The sequence below is a fragment of the Neophocaena asiaeorientalis genome, unplaced genomic scaffold, assembly GCF_003031525.2.
Source record: "Neophocaena asiaeorientalis asiaeorientalis breed wild unplaced genomic scaffold, Neophocaena_asiaeorientalis_V1.1 scaffold229, whole genome shotgun sequence".
In the NCBI taxonomy this organism is placed as follows: domain Eukaryota; kingdom Metazoa; phylum Chordata; class Mammalia; order Artiodactyla; family Phocoenidae; genus Neophocaena; species Neophocaena asiaeorientalis.
Genome location: NW_020174096.1, coordinates 33,397 through 55,747, shown reverse-complemented (window position 1 = coordinate 55,747; position 22,351 = coordinate 33,397). Strand labels below are relative to the sequence as shown.

Below are 22,351 nucleotides of genomic sequence, written 5' to 3'. Positions count from 1 at the left end.
AAAATATAATACATGTACATTGAAGATATTTTTTATTTCATTCTTTTTTAAAATTGAAGTATAGTTGATTTACAATATTGTGTTTAGTATACAGCAAAGTGATTCAGTTATGTATATATACTTTTCAGACTATTTTCCACTATAGGTTATTACAACGTATTGAATATAGTTCCCTGTGCTATGCAGTAAATCCTTGTTGTTGATTTTATATATAGTAGTTTGTATCTGTTAATTCCATACTCCTAATTTATCCTTCCCCCACCCCTTCCCCCTTTGGTAATCATAAATCTGTTTTCTATGAGTCTGCTTCTGTTTTATACATAGATTCATTTGTATTATTTTTTAGATTCCATGTATAAGTGATACCATATAATTGTCTTTCTCTGTCTGACTTACTTCACTAAGTATAATCTCTAGGTCCATCCATATTGCTGCAAATGGCAACATTTCATTCTCTTATGGCTGAGTAGTATTCCATTGTATATGTATACCACATCTCCTTAAGCTAATTGTCTGCTGATGGGCACTTGGCTTATTTCCATGTCTTGGCTATTGTAAATAATGCTGCTGTGAACATTGGGGTGCATGTATCTTTTTGAATTAGAGTTTTCGTGTTTTCTGGATACGTACTCAAGTGGGATTGCTGGCTCACATGGTAGCACTATTTTTAGGTTTTTAAGGAACCTCCATACCCTCCATAGTGGCTGCACCAGTATAAGTTGCCACCAACAGTAGGAGGGTTCCCTTTTCTCCACACTGTCTTCAGTGTTATTTGAAGACTTTTTGATAATAGCCATTCTGACTGGTGTGAAGTGATACCTCATTGTGGTTTTAATTTCCATTTCAGTAATAATTAGCGATGTTGAGCGTCTTTTCATGTGCCTTTTGGCTATCTGTATGTCTTCTTTGGAGAGATGTCTATTAGGTCTTCTGCTCATTTTTGATTGGGTTGTTTGTTTTTGTGCTATTGAATAGTATGAGCTGTTTGTATATTTTGGAACTTAAGCCCTTGTTGGTTGCATCATTTGCAAGTATTTTTTCCCATTCCGCAGGTTGTCTTTTCATTTTGTTAATGGTTTCCTTTTTTGTGCAAAAGCTCATAAGTTTGATTAGATCCCATTTGTTAATTTTTGCTTTTGTTTCTATTACCTTGGGAGACTGATCTAAGAAAATATTGCTACGATTTATGTCCGAGAATGTTTTACCTGTGTTCTCTTCTAGGAGTTTATGGCGTCACGTCTTATATTTACGTCTTTAAACCATTTTGAGTTTATTTTTGTATATGGTGTGAGGGAGTGTTCTAATTTCACTGATATACATGTAGCTGTCAACCTTTCCCAACACCACTTATTGAAGAGACTGTCTTTTCTCTGTTGTGTATTTTTGCCTCCTTTGTCGTAGATTAATTGACTGTAGGTGTGTGGGTTTGTTTCTGGGCTCTCTATTCTATTCCATCTACATGTCTGTTTTTGTACCAATAGTGTGAAGTTTTAAGAACTGTAGCTTTGTGGTATTGTCTGAAGTCTGGAAGGGTTATGCCTCCAGCTTTGTTCTTTTTCCTCAGGATTGCTTTGTCAATTTTGGGTCTTTTGTGGTTCCATATAAATTTTAGAATTCTTTTTTTCTAGTTCTGTGAAAAATGTTATGGCTATTTTGATAGGGATCACATTAAATCTGTAGATTACTTTGGTTAGTATGACCACTTTAACAATGTTAATTCTTCTAATCCAAGAGCATGGACTTTCCATTTCTTTGAATCATCTTCAGTTTCCTTTATCAATGTTTTATATTTTGCAGCATGTAGGTCTTTCATATCCTTGGTTAAGTTTATTGCTAGGTATTTTTTAAAAATTAATTAATTTATTTTTGGCTGCATTGGGTCTTTGTTGCTGCGCATGGGCTTTCTCTAGTTGCAGCGAGCAGGGGCTACTCTTCGTTGCGACGCGCAGTCTTCTCACTGCAGTGGCTTCTCTTGTTGCGGAGCATGGCCTCTAGGCGTGCGGGTTTCAGTAGTTGTGGCACGTGGGCTCAGTAGTAGTGGCTTGTGGGCTCTAGAGCACAGGCTCAGTAGTTGTGGCATATGGGCTTAGTTGCTCCGTGGCATGTGGGATCTTCCCGAACCAGGGCTCGAACCTGTGTTCTCGCATTGGCAGGCAGATTCTTAACCACTGTGCCACCAGGGAAGCCCTTCCTAGGTATTTTTAAATGCAATTTTAAACAAGATTGTTTTTTAACTTCTCTTTCTGATATTTCATTGTTACTGTAAAGAAATGCAACAGATTTCTGTATCTATATCCTGCTACCTTGCTGAATTCATTAATTAGTTCTAATAGTTTTTGTGTAGTCTTTAAGGTTCTCTGTATAGAGTATCATGTCATCTCCAAATAGTGACAGTTTTACCTCTTCCCTTCCAAATTGAATACCTTTTATTTCGTTTTCTTGTCTGATTGCTGTGGCTAGGACTTCCGATACTATGTTGAATAGAAGTGGTGAGAGTGCGCATCCTTGTTTTGTTCCTGAATTTAGCGAGAAAGAAATTTCAGCTTTTCACTGTTGAGTATTATGTTGGCTGTGGGTTTGTTTTAAGTGCTTTTATTACGTTGAGATATGTTCCCTGTATACCCACTTTGGTGAGAGTTTTTATCATGAGTGGATGTTGAATTTTGTCAAATGCTTTTTCTGTGTCTATTGAGATGATCCTGTGGTTTTTGTCATTTCTTTTGTTAATGTGGTATATCACATTGATTTGTGTTTGTTGAACCATCTTTGCAGCCCTGGAATGAATCCAACTTGATCGTGGTGTATGATCCTTTTTATGTATTGTTGGATTCGGTTTGCCAGTATTCATTGAGAATTTCTGCATCTATATTTATCAAAGGTATTGTCCTGTAATTTTCTTTTTTGGTAGTGTCTTTGTCTGGTTTTGGTATCAGGGTGATGGTGACTACCTGGAATGACTTTGGGAATGTTCCTTCCTTTTTAATTTTGGGGAGTAGTTTGAGAAGATTAGGTGTAAGTTCTTATTTGTATGTTTGGTAGAATTTCCCAGTGAAGCTGTCCAGTCCTAGACTTTTATTTGCAGGGAGTTTTGTTTGTTTGTCTGTTTGTTTTTAAATTATAGGTTCTATTTTACTTCTAGTGATGTTCAAATTATCTGTTTCTTCTTGCTCAGTTTTGGTAGGCTGTATGTTTCTAGAAACTTGTCCATTTCTTCTAGGTTGTCGAATTTGTTGGCATGTAACTGTTCATAGTATTCTCTTATAAGTTTTTGTATTTCTGTAGTATCAGTTATAATTTCTCTTCTTTCACTTCTTATTTTATTTGGGTCCTCTCTCTTCTTGGTTTGTCAATTTTGTTTACCCTTTCAAAGAACCACCTCTAGGTTTAATTGGTTTTTTTCTATTGTTTTCTAAATCTCTATTTTATTTATTTCCTCTCTGAGCTTTATTATTTCCTTCCTTCTGCTGACTTTAGGTTTTGTTTGTTCTTGTTTTTCTAATTCTTTTAGGTGGTAGGTTAGGTTGTTTATTTGAGATTTTTCTTGTTTCTTGAGAAAGGACTGAATCTCTGTTAACTTCCCTCTTAGAACTGCTTTTGCTGCATCCCATAGATTTTGTGAGGTTGTGTTGTCATTTTCATTTGTCTTGAGATACTTTCTCATTTCTTCTTCGATTTCATTGTTGACTCATTGGCTTTTTAGTAGCATATTGTGTAGTCTCCATGTATCATTCTTTTCTCGTTTTTCTTTCAGTGGTTGATCTCTAATTTCATACCATTGTGGTCAGAAAAGATGCTTGAAATAATTTCTGTTCTCTTAAATTTGCTGAGGCTTGTTTTGTGACCTACCCTAGAGAATGTTTCATGTGTGCTTGAAAAGAATGTGTATTCTGTTTTTTTTTTCTGTATTAAGCCCAACTAGTCTATTGTGTCATTTAAGACCTCTGTTGCCTTATTGATTTTCTGTCTGGATGATCTGTTCCTTGATGTCAGTGAGGTGTTAAAGTCTCTTACTATTATTGTATTACTATCAATTTCTCCCTTTATGTCTGTTAGTATTTGTTTTATATATTTAGATGCTCCTATACTGGGTGTATATATGCTAATGAGTATAATATCCTCTTCTTGTAGTGATCCCTTTATCATAATATAATGTCCTTCTTTGTCCTTATGGCCTTTGTTTTAAAGTCTATTTTGTCTGATATGAGTGTTGCTACCCCACTTTCTTGTCGTTTCCATGAAATACCTTTTTCTATGCCCTCATTTTCAGTCTGTGTCTTTCTTCCTGAAATGAGTCTCTTGCAGGCAGCACATGGTGGGCTTTTGTTTTTTTTAGTCTAGTCTGCCACTTTGTCTTTTGATCAGAGCATTTAGTTCATTGACAGTTAAAGTAATTATTGATAGGTATGTACTTATTGCCATTTTAAACTTCGTTTTCCAGTTGATTTTGGAATTCTTCATTTCTTTTTATTTCTCCTTCTGTGGTTTGATGGTTTTCTTTTGTAGTATGCTTGAGTTCCTTTCTTTTTGGTTTTGTGCATCGATTTTATGTTTTTGATTGGTGGTTACCCTGGAGTTCAAGTATATTGACCCATAACTATATCTACTTGCTTTAAATTGATAGTCATGCAAATGCAAACACATTCTAAAAGATCTACAGTTTTTTACTCCACTCCCCCACATTTTACGATTTTGATGTCCTATTTTAATCTTTGTGTTTATCCTTTTGCTGTTCGTTGTAGTTATAATTGCTTTTACAGAATTTTTTTTTAATCTGTATACTGGCTTTTTAAAATGATCTTCAATCCTTTAATATATTTGCCTTTCCTATTGTGTTTCCCCTTTCCTATAGATACTTGCTTCTTTTCTATTTAGAGAAGACCTTCCGGTATTTATTTTAGGGTAGGTTTAGTATTACTTAACTCTTTTAGTTTTTCCTTGTCTGAGGAATTCTTTCTCTCTCCTTTCTGGTGCCTTTTTGTCTTTTTTTTTTTTTTTCATTCTACCTGGTTACATGGAGATCTTTCTTGCAGGTTTGGTTGTATAGAAGCTCTTCTGCCAGTTTCCAGTTGCTTTTCTGTGAGCATTGTTCCACATGTAGATGTATTTCTGATGTGTTTGTGTGGGGAGTTAAGCTCCACATCCTCCTACTCCACCATCTTGATCTCCCTCCTTACTTCATTTTTAGTCACTAATGGGTCATAGGCACCTGTAGGACACTGCAGCTTCTCGTGCCTTGGAATCAGATTGCATGTCACTACCCTCGTTTTCTGTTCCACATTGATATTCATACAGTACTTGCTTTTTTTTCCTTTTGGCTGCGTTGGGTCTTCATTGCTGTGTGCGGGCTTTCTTTAGCTGTGGTGAGTAGGAACTACTCTTTGTTGTGGTGCGTGGGCTTCTCATTGAGGTGGTTTCTCTTGTTACGGAGCATGGGTTCTAGGCACGTGGGCTTCAGTAGTTGTGGCTTGCGGGCTCTAGAGCACAGGCTCAGTAGTTGTGGTGCACAGGCTTAGTTGCTCTGTGGCATGCAGGATCTTCCCGGACCAGGGATCGAACCCATGTCTCCTGCATTGGCAGGCGGATTCTTAACCACAGTGCCACCAGGGAAGTCCCACAATACTTGCTTTTTATCATGGCTGTGGAAAACCCAGCCTCACAAAAATCTAAAGTCATTGAAAGGATTGTAGTACAGTCTTATGTTGTGAGTATGAACTATTTCATTCTTACTTCATGTAGTATCTGAAAGATGTTGAGTTTCTCTGAGTTTACTCTCTTTAAATTTTTAAATCTCCTGAGATACCCCTTTGAGTTCACTGTGGTGCCCTGGGGCACCTTGGCACACAGTTTGGGAATTACCACTTTAAGTGATTTGCTCAGGGAAATACAGGTAGAAGGAGGCAGAGCCAGAATTTAAACTTTAATATTTTGACTCCAAGTCTTGCTGTTAAACCATTTTTAGGGCCTTTCCTATGAGATCATGTTTCCCTTGCCACTCAAATTTTCATTTGAATTCAAGGTTCAACAAGGAAAATAATGACCCACTCGAAGTCTTTAAAACAGAGGAAATTTATTATGGAGAATTACATTGGTGATAGAAGAGATGAGAAGCCCAGGGGACAGTGAGGCAACTCAGATACGAGCAACCACAGGAAGCCAGGCTCACTCCCATATCTGCAGGATCGATGGGAAAGATAGTGTTATAGGGACCCAGAAGCTAAGGTTGGCAGCTGGACCCACAATGGAGATGCAGCCACTGCCAGAGACATCTCAGGATGGAGAAAGAGAGGGGAGGAAGTATCCTGATTTCTTCATTTCTCCTGCCCCGAGTCTTCCCACCAGTGCCTCTGATTGGACAAATCTACCTAGAAGCCAGAGAGCAAGGGAACCTGGGAAATGTAGTCCCTTATGCTATGGAGCATAGTATGAGGGGGAGAGAATGGATCTGAGCAAACAGGCAATTGATTGGCATTACAAAATGTTGTGTATACACTTTATTCATTCTGTAATTCCTTTAACAAATGTTTATTGAGGACCTGCTAGGTGCCAGGTATCATGCTAGATGCCATAATGAGCAAAACAGACCAGATCACTGCTCATAAGGGGATCAAAGACCAACATAGGAGAAGGAGAATAAACACGAACTATCTGAAGTGTGTTAAGTGCAATGAAGGAAACTATCACAGTGCTGTGAGAGAGCTAGTGATTTAGGGGAAGGGGCAATCTCCCACTGTTTTAAGTCTAGTTAATTGACTATATGTGTGTGTGTGTAGAAAACTTGTGTTCAGGAGAGGACAGAATATTTATACCTAGAAAAAGTTTAGAAAAAAGATATCGACTCATTCATACTTAACATCTGGATTATAGGGCTTTATTGTCTCAAAGCTGTGTGTGATTGTGTGTCACAGATTGTGTGTGTGTGTGTGAGAGAGAGAGAGAGAGAGAGAGGCAGAGAGAACAGTACAAAGGAAGACTCTTAGAAAAACATTCTAAGGAGCCAGAGGGCTCACAGCAGCTAATCTCCATCATGCTTTCCAGGCCCCACCCCCCTTCCTTCTCATCATAACTTGTGATCTTAGAGGCATGAAAGAATTTGAGCCCCTCCCCCAGCCTGACCATCTCTGTTGGCCGCTCAGCCGGGCTGCACCTCAAATCCAGCTGGGAGCGCAAACCCCAGGGCCACGCAAGAGGTGGTGGGCTCGCAGGCAGGTTCCTCACCCAGTGGCCATGGGCGACAGCAGTGGGCAGCCTGGCATCCACACCTACAAATCCCTCGCTGAGGAGGGCCCCTTCGGCTCTGTGGAGCCGCCCAAAAGACCCACAGGGAGCCTGGTCATGCACAGCATGGCCATGTTCGGCCGGGAGTTTTGCTACGCGGTGGAGGCGGCCTACGTGACCCCAGTCCTGCTTAGCGTGGGCCTGCCCAGGAGTCTCTACAGCATGGTGTGGCTCCTGAGCCCTGTCCTGGGATTCCTGCTGCAGCCCGTGGTGGGACTGGCCAGCGACCACTGCCGGGCCCGGTGGGGACGGCGGAGACCGTACATCCTCACGCTGGGCATCGTGATGCTGCTGGGCATGGCCATGTACCTTAACGGGGACGCTATCGTGTCAGGTCAGTGGGCAGCACAGGTGGGCAGGCCGGGAGAAGGGTCCTGTGACGCAGCTCGCTGAAGGGAGAATGCAGATTTCTTTACGCCACAGTCAGAAATCGGTTAAAACTGATTCTCTCTCCTAAGTTACACTGAGTTTTCACCTTTGAGTGACCCAAATTCTGTGGTTAGGCACCTTTACTTTTAGAAACATCAGGATACATTATTTTTCAATTGTGAGAATTTGAAAATAGGATTATATTTTTACCTATTTTATATTAAATTCCATATTTTTACATGTTTATCAGTTACGGGGTTTTTTTTGTGCCCGTTATACCTTATTTAGTACTTTCTCAAATTAACCAGCTGCCAAATGGCTCCATACATTTTTACAATACATGTAACTTTGTGTCCAGATGAGAGTTAATTATGTACACAGCTTTCTGTGGAGTCTTTTAATAGGTACAGGGCATCAGCCTGGTAGCTCGAGGGGACATTTTTTCACTGCAAATTGTGGACATAAACCTGACGGTGAGCACTTTTTCTAGCCATTAATCAGCCACCACCAATTAGTCAGTAATTGGTGGTAGTACATATTGCATTGAGAAAAGAATCGTTAAACTTAAAAATAGCACACAGTTTTTGAGCATTAACTCTCAGGCTAGCAGAATGGATGATAATGAGACAGGATAATCAGTTATCACTTCTGTATATTTAAAAGAGGGCATAAATCTATAAATGTAGGGTATTTCTGGAAGAAATTACAAAAAACCTGAAAAGAATTGTTGCCAATAGGGAAGGAGTACTAAAGGGCTGGGGTGAGAGGGGGAGGGTAGGCTTATTTTTCACTTATTTTTTTACTGTATTTTTAAAAACAGGTACATACAGGGAGATCAGCTCGGTGCTTTGTGACCACCTAGAGGGGTGGGATAGGGAGGGTAGGAGGGAGACGCAAGAGGGAGGGGATATGGGGTTATACATATGCATATAGCTGATTCACTTTGTTATACAGCAGAAACTAACACAACACTGTAAAGCAGTTATACTCCAATAAAGATGTTAAAAATAACAGGTGCATATATTACATACTAGGTTTAAAAAATAAACTGAATGCAAGGGAAATAGTTGTGAGTGAGTCAGTGAACTGTGGCATAGCCATAGGATGAATATTATTTAGCTGTTAACACTGTGAGGTTGCTCTTCATCACCTGAAATGCTCATGTACAACACGATCCCGTCCCCAACTCCCGGGCCACGGACGGGTACTGGTCCATGGCCTGTCGAGAACCGGGCCGCACAGCAGGAGGTGAGCAGGGGGGCCAGTGAGTGAAGTTTCATCTGCCGCTCCCCGTGGCTCCCGTGACCCCCCGAACCATCCCTCCCCATCGCTGGCATTACCGCCTGAACTGTCTCCACCCCCCACTCCCAGTTGTGGAAAAATTGTCATCCATGGAACCGGCCCCTGGGGCCAGCCTGCAGCATTAGCCTCAGTGGGGGGCTGTTAGAGGCCCCACCTCCCACCTACTGATGACTCACAGGAGATTCACAGAAGGTGGAGCCCAACAATCTGTTTTAACAAGTCGTCCAGGTGGTGGTTAAGCACGCTGAAGTTTGAGAAGCACTGCATAAGGGCACAGGTGCACACCTCTCTACAGTAGTGTGTAAAGGGATGTCTGAAGGATGACCAGATCTAGGGGCTGGGATCTAGAAGCATCTCCCCAGCTTTTCTATATGGTTGGAATGGTTTATAATCAGCATGTATAATTTTTTAGACAGCTTTATTTAAAGAGATGATTCACATACCATAAAACTCACCATCACTATCTAATTACCCAACACTTTCGTCCCCCAGACCAGAAAGAAACCTGGTAACCGTTAGCAGTCACTCCCAGTTTCCTTCTCCCTGACAGTCCTAGGCAACTGCTCAGGCTACTTTCTGTCTCTAGAGAGCTGCCTTTTCTGGACATTGACTGCATCATTTTTAAAACTTGAGAAAATAATGGAGCTATTTCTTATTTGGAAAAGCAAAGCAAAATGAAAGTAAAGGGAAATAATTTGATGACAGGAAGTCTGGGTGGAAATAGAAATGCGGATCATTCTAAACCAGGACTTAGGAGACCAATGTTTGTTTCTCTTTTAGCTTTGATTGCTGACCCAAGGAAGAAGCTGATTTGGGCCATCAGCGTCACCATGATAGGTGTGGTTCTCTTTGATTTTGCTGCTGACTTCATTGATGGGCCTATCAAAGCTTACTTATTTGATGTCTGCACCCATCGAGATAAGGAAAGGGGCCTCCACTACCATGCCCTCTTCACAGGTAGGGAAATATTCCAGAAAGTCTATCCTTCAGCTCCCCAGATAGGGAGGCCCTTCCACTGAAGCCATCCAGTGTCTCAGCACTCAGACTTTTTCAATGAATGGATCCGTTGATGGACTGCTCCCATCACGCGGGCTCTGTCTTCCAGTGCATTTCTCTTGTGACCAGGCTGTGGGGTTTTTGCAAAGGAAGTTTATACAAGAGCTTTCTGAAGAGCCATTTGTGGAGACCTTTACAACTAAAATGAAAAGAGGCCTTGTAGACTTGACTTTATTCTTTGTTTTGTTTTATTTTTGAATCAGTAATATGTAGCATCAGCATTACTTAGGAGCTTGTTAAAAATGCAACTTCTTGGGAGCCTCCTCCAGTTATTTTGATTCAGTAGGTTTGAGGTGAGGCCTAGAAATTTGCATTTTTGCTGACTACCCCAGATGATTCTGTGGCAAGTATCCCAAGAATCACATTTAAAAACAAAAATAGAAACAAACCAAGCAAATAAAAAGCCCCAAGTCTTAGAGGTTTCTTAGTTGTATAAAGAGTTGGCATTTCCTCAGCCTCCTGGTTTGGAGAAGGCCATGCCAGGAGGACACAGGGGGCTCTCTCCATTTCTTGGGGCCATTGCCGGCTTCCTTTGGTTGCTGTTGGGTCCTTGATTTAGAACAATGCTGCTGAATTCAGCATGAATTTATAGAGCTCCAGTTAGGACTTTTCTAGGACTGGGGTGTCATGCACAAGATGACAGCATGATCCTGGCCTGGGAGCGTTTCTGTGTCTACTCGTGGGGACTCTATTTGATTGTCTTCATCGCCCAGCCAATATATTTTATGTTTTGACATATTCTGTCTCCTCCCACGGCCAGGTAGGTCCCATGAGAAGCAAAATCTTGAGTTTTGTCCAGTTTGTGTCTCCGCAGCCCAGAGCGGCACCTGCACGGAAGCCGTTGGCTCAGTAATTTGTTGTTAGAGCAAATATTTGGTTGGTGAGCCCTGGAAGGATGGGGCTCCCCAGCAGAGGGTATTTCCTCCGTGCTCCAGGGCAGACAGAGAGCAAGAGTCCAGCCCGTCTGTGGGGCCCCCGAGCCCCCTGTCTACAGCTAGAAGGTCCCAGAATAGAGATTCAAACTGCATCTTCCTAACTGAAATCCCACAGTTCCTGCTGCTTTATCATAATCTGCAAATTAATTACAGCAACATCATGGGAGACTTCTTGGCTTTTGAACCTGACACATTGACAGTCTTATTGCTCTAAGTACTTTGGGCAATATGGCCACTCCTTCCCGGCTTACATCAGTGTTAGTCTTGGCCAAACAATCTCTGCTTTGCTGCCTCTGTGTTAGAAGACTGAGCCCTGTATTTTGGGAACTTTTCCAAGGTTAACGCATGGTAGTATTTCTATTGAGTTCGATAAAATGTCTTGAAGTTTTCTACTGATATTAGCGTATAGTGGTCTCAAGCAAACGTGACCTGGGTTTAGGCTTTCACTGTATCTTTCGTACTTATGCTTTAACTGATTTTCCAGTCTCTAATTTCTTCCTATTCCAACTGAAACAACACGTAGCTTTGACTTCATATTCCTAAAAGACAGCTATGACCAGGGCACTTTCCTGTTCAATGACCTGCAGTGGCTCCTGTTGACAAATTGTGAAATTAATCGACAGTCAATCTAAGAAAGAAATAGAGAATTTTAGTCAAGCCAACCTGAAGATTATAAACCAGGAGACAGTCTCTCAGAGAGCTCGAAAACTGTTCCTCCCATCAGAGGTCAAAACACAGTTAGATGTGAGACAAAGGATTATACATCAAATGACATATTGACAGTTTACATAGTCCAGATCTGCACATACAAGGTGAGTAGTGGGTCATCGTGACCACTTACAGGATTAAGAAAGGAATGTTATTTCCTAAGGGGTTACCTTGCTGGTGCCAGGAGAAAATTGCTCCTTATCGAGCAAGTATTCCTGTGTCTCATACAGCGGTCTGGTTAATGTATAATACAGATGCATGATGCACACTAAAGGGGAGGATGGAGGCCCAAACGGGCAGAGAGAACATTTTATGTTTACATTTTTCTCGTCTTGCCATAAAATATGAATTTTATTTCATCACTCCCCATTTGTCTACTGAATCAAGATCAAATTCCTGGACAGGGTTCAAACTCCCCACAATCTGTTCCCACCCTACCCTTCAAGCTTTGTTTCCCATTACTCCCGCCACATCCTCTGTGCTCTGAGCAGTTTCCCAGCGTGTTCCCAGGGGCATAATCCAGGACTGTTTTACTCACTGTATCCCTGTACCGCCACCACTGCTTGGCATATTGTAGGTACTCAAAGTGAATATTAATGGAACAAACCAAGGAGACTGCCCTTTCCTTTCCAGCTTCTGGGGCTTTACTCACACTGAAATTCCCTTCCCCCTCTTCTCCCTTTGGAAATCAAAGCTGCTTAGAAACTTTCTTCTACCCACTTCCTAGAGAGAAGGCCCCTCCATTCTCTTCCAAATTGCAGGCAAACTTAATTTCTAATTTGGTCAGAGGCTCCACCCACAGCATAATCAAAGCACAAAAGTTCATCAGGTATCAATGAAATGGATAATTCCAGCAGGAAGAGACAGTGGAGGTTACAATTCACCATACACATATCCTGAATTTTACTTCCCTTGTGGCCTATGTGGTCTGCTTGGGCTGCCATAACTGAATACCACAGACTGGGGGGCTTAAAGTACAGAAATTATGTTCTCGCAGTTCTAGAGGCTGGAAGGCCAAGATCAAGGTGCCAGGAGGGTTGGTTTCTGGTGAGATCTGTCTTCTTGGCTCGCTCCCGGCCATCTGCTCGCTGTGGTCTCACACGGCCTTTCCTCTGTGCGTGCACTCCTGGTACCTCTTCTTCCTCTTATCGGGACCCCAGTCCTATGGATTAAGACCCCACTCTTATGACCTCATTTAACCTTAATTATCTCCTTAAAGGCCCTGTCTCCAAATGTGGTCACTTTGGGGGTTAGGGCTTCAACATATGTCTTTTAATGAAGAAAACAAAAGCTTTCCTAGAACCCCACAGACTTCTGCTTGTTTCTCATGGGGCAGAATTAGGTCACATGAGCACCGAGGGGCCTGGGAGGTTGAAAAAAGAGAGGGTGTTTTGGGGGGTGGGGAGCATATCCCTGAATCAAATTGGGGTTCTGTTAGCCAGGAGGAAGGGGTAATTATTAATACTGAATAGGCCCAAACTAGTAGCTACCACAGAGAATACAAACACAGTTGAGTATTAGCCTCATGAGAACAATTAAAGACCAAGACTATTGTAAGGAAGTGACAGCCAGAGCTTCCCAATCCCAGTCTCTTAGTGAATAATGAAGAGGTAATTGCATTTTAAAGTTATGCTCATATTCACAGTTTTACCGGATCACATTTGTTACATTCACATTCTCTCCTCACTGTGGATTTATCCATCTCTTCTACAAGATTTGTAAAAACATGAAGATTCACCTGCAAACTCCCATGGCTTCCAACTCATTGCCTTGCCATTAGCAGACACTCAGAAGTGTTAGCTATTTAAAAAGAGACTCTAGGTTTTATAACCCTGCTTGTATTTCGGGCAGTTTTACAAATCGCAGCGATCAGATGAATATGCTCATTTAGTTACCTTGCTTTGTCTCTTGACCAACATGAACTCTGGACCTCAGTCAACCGTCTCTGGCTATAGGGGGACCCCCGAGGGTGTGCGGATGGCTCAAAGCAAGTTCTATCCTCTACTAGAAAAAAACAACTTAAAATACCTTCCTCCTATAAAACAGAAAGTCTCACCTTATTTAAAGTTTAGATTCTAAAGTCCCTGCTTAAGTGATAATCACAGAGTCCACATTATTTGTAAACACCTCTCAGATCATTTCTAAAATGCAGTATACCTTCTTTTATGTATATAGATCTGCATAGTGATGGATACGGGTAAATATATCTGCAGATTCATCTCCTCTTTAGTGTTTACTTCTGGACATGGACTCGATTAACAGAATAACAGATAGGACAACCCATATTATTTAAAATGTTCTTTTTATCTTTCTTGCTCTCTCTCTCTCCCTCTTTTAAAAGCGTGAATAGTTGAATTCTGTTGAGTTAAACATGGATGTGTGACCCCACTGTGGTGTCCTTGCTCTGAATGGTAGACTGCATTAAAAAATGGAGAGAAAAATAATGAGCAGTGCCTTATCACTTTGCTTAGTCTTTGCATACATGCCAGACCTCCCGAATTTACATGAACTTGGCAAAGAGATGCCTATAACATTCTGCTTGAAACAAGCATTTTACAATAAAGTCATGTTCAGTTTTAGGGCCCATTTTGATTTTCATCATCAGCAAGATATCATTTACCTGAGGAATCCAATCATTCGAGTAAATTGAAATTCGTTTTTATTTATTTCAGAGCTGTAGTCCAGGCCCAACAATTCCAAATGCTTTGTGAGTAAGTGTCAAAGGGTTCACTGCCAAAATATTTTCCAGCATATTTCTTTTTTCTTTTTTTTTTTTTTTTTTCTTTTTTTTTTTTTTTTTTGCGGTACGCGGGCCTCTCACTGTTGTGGCCTCTCCTATTGTGGAGCACAGGCTCCGGACGCGCAGGCTCAGCGGCCATGGCTCACAGGCCCAGCCGCTCCGCAGCATGTGGGGTCTTCCCGGACCGGGGCACGAACCCGTGTCCCCTGCATCGGCAGGCGGACTCTCGACCACTGTGCCACCAGGGAAGCCCTCCAGCATATTTCTGACTTTTTTTTTTTTTTTTTTTTAAGAAAAGACCCTACCTACTGGCTTCCAGAAGGACATTTTAGTCCTCCAGCTTCTTCTGTCTCTTATGTTTAAGGGTAACTCTATCTGCCCTCCATCCCTGGCAAATGTGGTAGATATGCTGTGTTTAGTGGATCCACCCTCATCCCTTCACCCCATGCCTTCACCTTTGGGTGCCTCTGAGGCTGTGGAACCCACACTCACCAGAAGGAGATTCCTCCCTTGTGTCAGAATGCTTCTAACCAAGCCTGTGTTGCTAGATTAACCCAAGGCCTTGCTCTCCTTAGCAGCGGGCTCCATCCCGCCAGAGGAGGCTGGGGCCAGACATGCTGGTAAAGGCCGTCCCAGGTCACATCCTGGCTCCTACTCTGCTGAGTCGCTGTAGTATTTCTGAACTTTTGTTTCTTCACAGCGGTGTGAATCTCTACACAATGCTAGTTATTAATATCCTGGCAAGCGGTCCCAGGTCCAGAGCAAGGAACCATTTAAAAGGATTCAACACCAAATGTTTATATGTATTAGATTTCCTCCATTCCCGCCGGACCTGTGAAAGTTTTATTTGTATATAATGACTCAGTGAGAAACTCGCCCCATGTACATCTTTGGAAGAAGAATGGGTAACTTCTTAGGCTCAGCTTCTTTTGTTTTTTTCTGTTTCTTTAATACTTCAAAGTATGCATGAAAATGCTAGTGAAACAAATGCTCAGATTAGAAATAATTACGAACTAACAGAACGAGTCCTAAAAATAAATTTCAGATATGGGCCCCTTTGACCAAACCTATACAGGTGGAAAGAAGCCACGTTTCACGTTAGAGTCGGTTTTAACTTCTCCTTTCGGCCTCATTGCTGCATGAGTGGATTTCTTTCATCAGCTGAGTTCCCTTTGAAGTTTCTGCCCCTGGTGAACTTTCATATCGCCTCACTCAGGCAGCTTGGAAAGGATGTGGGCAGAGCAGAAGCCAGGATACAGGAACTTCAGCTTTGAGGGTGACGTGAATAACTTAGGGCAAAACGGTTAATGCCTCCAAACTGCCATTTCTTTTCCCATTTCAGCACCTACCTCTCAAAGAATCTCAAAGGCAGGTTAGAGAAGGGAGCCCCTGAGGGCATTTTTCGCTGACTGCGTTGTCTGCCAGAAATCTTTCCCCAGATACCAATTGGCCAGCTTGATTTGCTTTCACTCTTTGTTACAATCTGGTCGCATAGCCCCTCCTCAGTGATGTGTTCCTGATTACCTGATAATATATTATTTGTTCATTTGTTTGTTGTTTATTGTCTGCCTCGATAGCCAACATATAAGCTCTCTGAAGACAGGAATATTATCTTTCCTGTTTGTTGCTGTATCACCAGTGCTTAGAGTAGTTCTGGGAGTATGCTGAAGAAATATTGATGAGACCAGTATTCTATTTTAACATCCTCATTTTACCTATGAGGAAGCTGTGTTGCCAAGAGTGTAAGTGACTAACCCAAGGTCACAGAGCTGAGTAGCGGTAGACTAGACTAGGGGCAGAAGCCAACCAGCCAGCCAGCCAGCCAACCAGAGACCTGGGTCATGCTTTTGTTTGGATTCACCTCAAAGCTGAGCCCCAGAGAAGGTCTGTATGCACATAGCTTATTGGGGAAAGGATTCCAGAGATTGAGACTGAGAGAACGGGGGGAGTGGAGCAGGCCAATACAGGAAGCATTACAGAGTTGGCCTTTGTTCTCAGTGGCTGCCTCTATCTCACCAGGACCCTCCAGAGAGCCTTATGAAGTACATCTCAGAACTCTCCAGCTGGGAGGATCAAGTTGGGGAGATGAATGCATTGGCTCCAGTCTCCACCGGCCAAGGGTGCTCCCGTGGGTTTTAACCTCCTTTGTGTGGGTGCTGCCCCACCTGAGTGTGGGTTCCCTCAGGCAAGGTACCTGAGCAAAGAGGGCCAAGGCTAGCTTAGAACTGGTCACCGCAGCGGCTGCTGGAGAAAGGACTGGGATGGGGGTACCGAGAGGCCCTGCCGTGTCCACAAGGGCTGCCTGATTCAGCCCATGACTTAGTCCTGAGCTTTCTTACTCTAGCGTAGGTGCTCCATGCTGTTTGGTCACCATTAGTAGGAGTTAAAGCATTTTGCAAAGTGCTCAACAATTTACCTTACAGTAAAACGAGCTGTTGCAACTCAGAACTGGAATATTAGTTCTGCAGACTTAAAGAAAACTCATGGAAGCCACAAATGGCTCCAGAATCGGGCCCATTAATGACTTGACTATTTCGAATCTTTAAGCAAGAACAGGAGTCAGATTTTACATGTCACATCAGAAAATGAGAAGTTTCAAGAACCTTCTCTGAATTAGGGTAGCAGTAGTCATTCATAGACTCAAATCAAGAAACTTGCCTTTAGAAAATGTTGAGATAAGGTGAATGCTTTTATGGGAACCATTATTGCATTAGACATGTCAGCAGCTTTCACAGGAGCACAAAATGCGGTCTCAGTGCTCTTACCCTCTGTGGCAAACACTCCCCCAGTTCTCTGCGTGCGTGTGTTTGATTAAGGAGTATATGATTCTCGCATTGCTTTGCTGCAGATTTTTTAGCCTACAGTATAACCGCTGCTCAGTAGTGGAAGATGTTGGGTGAGTCTTCATGTCTGAAATGGGTGTGATTCCCAAACCCCAAACTTAATTTAATTGCATCTGTGTTAAGCCCCATTGGCACAGGATGGAGAAAACTTAGTGTCAGTCCCTTTGGAATATTCTCCCACCCCTTTCCCCAAGGGTTGCATCTAAATTCTGAGAGCTTAGAGTAGAAAGGTTTCAGGGCAGGGAGGATCTGGATTTTAGCATCATGTATTCACACTGGCATTTACTGGGCTGTCCCTGGTCCCCCGGTGTCTCAGTGGTCAGACTCAACTGGTCACAGTTGCATTCGCTCTCATCCTTGTCTGCAGGGCCCCTTCAGAACCCGGGGATTCTCAGCTCCCTCCACCCCCAATGCCATTCTGCTCTTCCCACGCCGGCCCGTGTGAGGGGAGCTCTGTGACCTGCAAACTCTCCGTGCTCTGATTTCCTTGTCTCTAAAATAGAGATAAAAATACAGTCGATCCTCCCTATTCATGGATTCTGTATTTGTGAAGTCATCTGCTCACTAAAATTTATTTTTGCCGTCACAATCAATACTTGTAGCTTGTTTGAGATCACTGCAGGCATCTGCAGAGCGGAGGAGAAAAATTTTGAGTCATCCCATGTGCTTGTTCCCGGCTGTGGTTGATCAAGGTGACACTCTGACTTCTTGTTTTGATTCTCACACTGTAAACAGATGTCCCTTTACTGGAATATTTAGTGGCAATTTTTGTCTTTGCATTTTTTTTTCGTGATTTCACTATTTACAGCGGCCCTAAATGTGGTGCTGAAAGCACTGTCTCGGATTCATAAGTGCAAGAACGTTGTGATGTATATTATGGAGAGAATATGTTTAATAAGTTTTGTTCAGGTGTGGGTTATAGTGCTGTTAGCCATGGGTTCCATGTTAACGAAACAACTGTATATTAAATAAGATATCTTTAAGCAGAAACACACGTAAAACAAGGTTATATGTTGATCAGTTGATGAAAACGAGACTAGAGGCTCACATGGAACTTAACACTGTATTTCCCCTCAGAGCAGTGGTTTACTATTCGCGAATTCAGGCCTTGTGGAGACTTTCTAGAACGTAACTACCACTAATAATAGGAATCAGTGGTAGTACCTTCCTCAAAGGGTTGTTCTGAGGATTGTATGAGTCGTAAATGTCAAGCACCTAGAACAGAGCCTGACACACAAGCTCATCTATCTCCATCCACCGCATAGCCATTTCTTTCTTGAGGTCTTAATATCCCCCTGGGGTCTTCCCAGGAAATAAAGTATTGGTCCCTTCTGCCCTTGGATCCCCCAAGCTACCTGGAGGAAGGAGGTTCTGAGGAGGTTCCCCACCTCCCATCCTCCCACCCCAGCTAAGCCCAAGGAGGAAGGAGCACAGCCACCACTGCCTTAGGGATTCGCCAATATAGGCACACCCATCATGAATGCCCTGCCTACCCTGGGAAGCCTTGTGTTTTTTTTGTTTAATTTTTAAAAATTATTTTATTTATTTTTTGATGGGGAAGAAATAGTGACTTTATTCAGAAGCCAGCAACCCAAGAAGATGGTTCCTAGAGAACCGTCTTAATTCGGGGTAGAATTTGGGCTTCTTTTGTGCAAAGGGAAAAGGGGAAGCGGGAAGATTTGGGATTAGAGGGTGAAGGCAGATTGCAGACTTCTTGGAGCCACCTGGCCTTCAAGGAAGCATAGCGTTTCTTTGTTCTTCTGCTTGCTCAGCAGGCCGGATCACAGGCTCCTACAAATCTCACAGCTATTGCACTGTGTGTTTGTCTTTTGGTTGACAGTTTAGTCCAGCAGCAATGCATTCACGGATGGACGTGGAGCATTCCAGGTCAGACAAGCAGCTTGTCCTGACCCTGTGTCATCCACCACTGCTTCCCAAGGCCTGTCCCCAGGCTCACACCTGGGGCTGCAGGGGCATCCCCTTGGGACCAGGTGATGGGGAAGGAAGAATTCCCAGCCCGGTTCTCCATCGGTCAGCTCAGTGTGAGGGAGATGGGGCCTGCACTCCAGCCCACTCAGGGGTGGCCCGAACACCAGGGTGAGGGGCAGAGCAGCAAGCAACTTACTTTCATTGGACCCTTGTCCCCAGAGGAGAAGCGTGTACCTGGGTGTGGTTGCCAGTGCCCCCAGACCTCAGTTGCACCCCTCAGGAACTCGGAGCGCTGACCCTGCACAGGAGTCCACATCATATGTCATCCCCAGTGATGGGAACACAAGCTTGGGTATGCCAGTCACGTCCCACACCTTACCACCCCACTGGACCAAGCAGAGGGTGGGCACCCCTCCTGGCTCCAGTTAGCCTGCAGGTCAAAGGCCTTTATGAGGTGCTGTGTGGCTGTAGGTAGAATACATGGGTCCAGGACCACAGGGCAGAACTGGGCAGCTCTGACTCTTGTCGTTTCCTGGACCACTGGTGACTTCATGCTCTCCGGCCCTGGTGCTCCGGACTCTGTGGGTTCAGAAGTTCTGTTTCCCAAAGCTTCCTTCAGGTGACACAAAAAGGTGCTGTTGGGCTTCCCTGGTGGCGCAGTGGTTGAGAGTCCGCCTGCCGATGCAGGGGACGCGGGTTCAAGCCCCGGTCCGGGAAGATCCCACGTGCCGCGGAGCGGCTGGGCCCGTGAGCCATGGCCGCTGAGCCTGCGCGTCTGGAGGCTGTGCTCCACAATGGGAAAGGCCACAACAGTGAGAGGTCCGCGTACCGCAAACAAACAAACAAAAAAAGGTGCTGTTGACCTAAGATCTCTGGATGCCCCTTTGTTTCTCATGCCTGGGTCACAGACAGGGCCACTTGACTCTGGTCCGCAGGAGGAGGGAGGGCTGCTCCACATGGGGGAGCAAGGTCCCCTCTTGCCCAATTTTGATGGTAAATGGCCATGTGCAGCACTCTTGCCCCCAGGCGGTCACGCTGACCAAGGCTTAGGTTTCTCGGAGAAGGGGCCACATCACACAGTAATCCACTGGGCCTAGCAGAGCTGGTAGCTGAGGCTGAGCAGAATGTAGGATGGATTCCCGCATGAGAAGCTTCCTGGGGTCCTGGAGGGGCTGCTCACAGAACCTCCTCCAAGAGGGCCACGTGAGCAGCTCAGCGGTTAGGCTGCGGTGGACGCCGTGATGCACATTCAGACCCACCATCATGAAGGAAGGACTCACTCTCACTCCTGAGCCTGTGTTGCCTTGGCTTCCTAGCGGAAGCCTTGTTCTTCAGTCACATTTTCTACTGAATCTACCATCTATGCCTTTGGAGCCTAAGGGCCTTTGAAACTCAGAAGCAAGGAGATACATTCTTGTTTCTCTGCTTTCTATGTTCATGTCCTTGCCCCAAGCAATGAGGCATCCTGGCTCAGCTTGAATGTGAAGGAAGGGCCCAGGGAAGTACCGGGGTAGTTGTGGGTGGACGGAAACCATTGTCAGTACTTTAAATATATTATCTCACATCTCTTAAGAGACGAGTTGCCTTGTAAATCTAATGGAGTGTCAGGTTGGCTTGTGTCTTCCCTCTTTTTGATTGATTTTCCTTGTACACTCAGCCTCCAGGAGGGCAGGTCCTGTCTGTGTTGTTCACTGAGGTACCTCCAGTGCCCAGCACAGTTCTTGGTGAGAGTAGCCCCCCATCAATTTCTATTGATAAACAAATGGGGTCAAGGTCTCTCTTTCTCTCTCTCACACACACACTCATACACACCTCGTAACTGGTACTTATGTTAGCTCTCTGGGATTTAGTGTGTATGTGTTTGGTGTAGGTAGGAACCTAGTCTGACACTTTCATTGCTATTTTCTGAGCACGTAGAAAAGAACGAGAACGACTCTCTCATGAGCCTCCCGGGAATGTGGAGGTCCTTCGTCTGTCACCTTGCTGGGGTATGGAAGCTGGCAGCACACTGTGAGCTCTCTCACCTTGAGCTCTTTCTCCATCAGCGTGGAGGTTGTTCAGTCACACACCTGAAGCAAGGAAGCAGTTACAGGCATGTGGTATGTGCCGCGTTTGACTCAGACAGACTCTCTTTAGATTCCTTGGCCCTGAAACTCTCCCAGTTTCCTATTTTACCTATTATGGTTGTGAACAAAAGAAAAAAGAATACATATTTCTATACGCTTGGACTTCTTCCAGGAGGAACCGTTGTTCAACCTGTATCATTAGTTAGGAAATACAATATCTGTCTGCCGAGCCGTTCACTCTCATGGGGTTGGCTCTGGTGTGAGTTTGACATCACGGCCTGGCTCTGTGAGGGAGGAGCCTTCTTTATAAAGAAGGCTGGACCACTTGTGGGCCCTTCCTCGTAAAGGCTGGTTATCTAACGTGGCAGCAGGTGCCCGTTGGAAGCTCCAGCTTATGATTTGGCCAGTAGCCTGGAGATTGACTCCAGGACCCCCAGGGAGGCTGGTGTTGGCAGCAGAGATAAATGTAACCTGGATGTAGACGTGGGAGTTGATGCTGACCTCTGTTGCAGCTGTGACGACTAGGCTTTGTTCAGGAGACTATTTTGAAGATAAAATTCTTAGTTTAAGCAGAGGAAGTCAAAAGTAAAGCATTCAGTAAGTTCCCGCAGCCCTCCGCTGGCCCTCATCGTACCTGAAGGTGTGAATAGATAAAGTTAAATGTTTCCATACAGAGTTTTAATATGGTGCCTAGTAAAATAATATCCCCAATGGCCTACTATTCCTTCAAGGCATGTTCTAACTTTTAGTTATGTCTCACAGTAGCTTTGGGACAAACAAAATCATTTTGCTTATTTTTTCCCCCCTTCCCTGAGAGAAGAGAGGATTGGAATACTTTCAGATACTTGTAGCATGTTTTACTTAACTGATTAGTGAGGGAACCGACAGGGAAGACATAAAGAACAGTTTCCCCAGGTTCTTGCAGGATAAATGTATATGTGTGTGTGTTTAGCAAAAGAAAAAAAATACTAGGTTAGATACAAATCTGATTAACCTTCTATGAGGCAATATAACTCCTCTGTAATAGTTCTACCAGGTTGCAAATCATAGAAACCTATTAATATCTGCAAATTATCCTTAGTTTTACAGGACTGCATATCACTGTGCTTTATCAATTGTGGCTTGTCG

At 43.6% G+C, this 22,351-nt stretch overlaps 1 protein-coding gene across 2 annotated transcripts in view; it reads left to right on the top strand.

The window, feature by feature from the left end:
• Positions 1-7,174: 7,174 nt before the first annotated feature.
• The window catches only part of SLC45A2 (solute carrier family 45 member 2), a 31,945-nt gene continuing 16,768 nt past the window's right edge, over positions 7,175-22,351 (top strand). Inside the window, exons 1-2 of one of the 2 annotated variants that reach the window (XM_024754615.1) lie at positions 7,225-7,609; positions 9,727-9,903. In XM_024754615.1, the coding sequence (XP_024610383.1) occupies positions 7,225-7,609; positions 9,727-9,903 (562 nt within the window). Of the gene's footprint in view, positions 7,610-9,726; positions 9,904-22,351 lie in introns of both variants that reach the window. The other variant, XM_024754614.1, reaches the window with a different exon arrangement.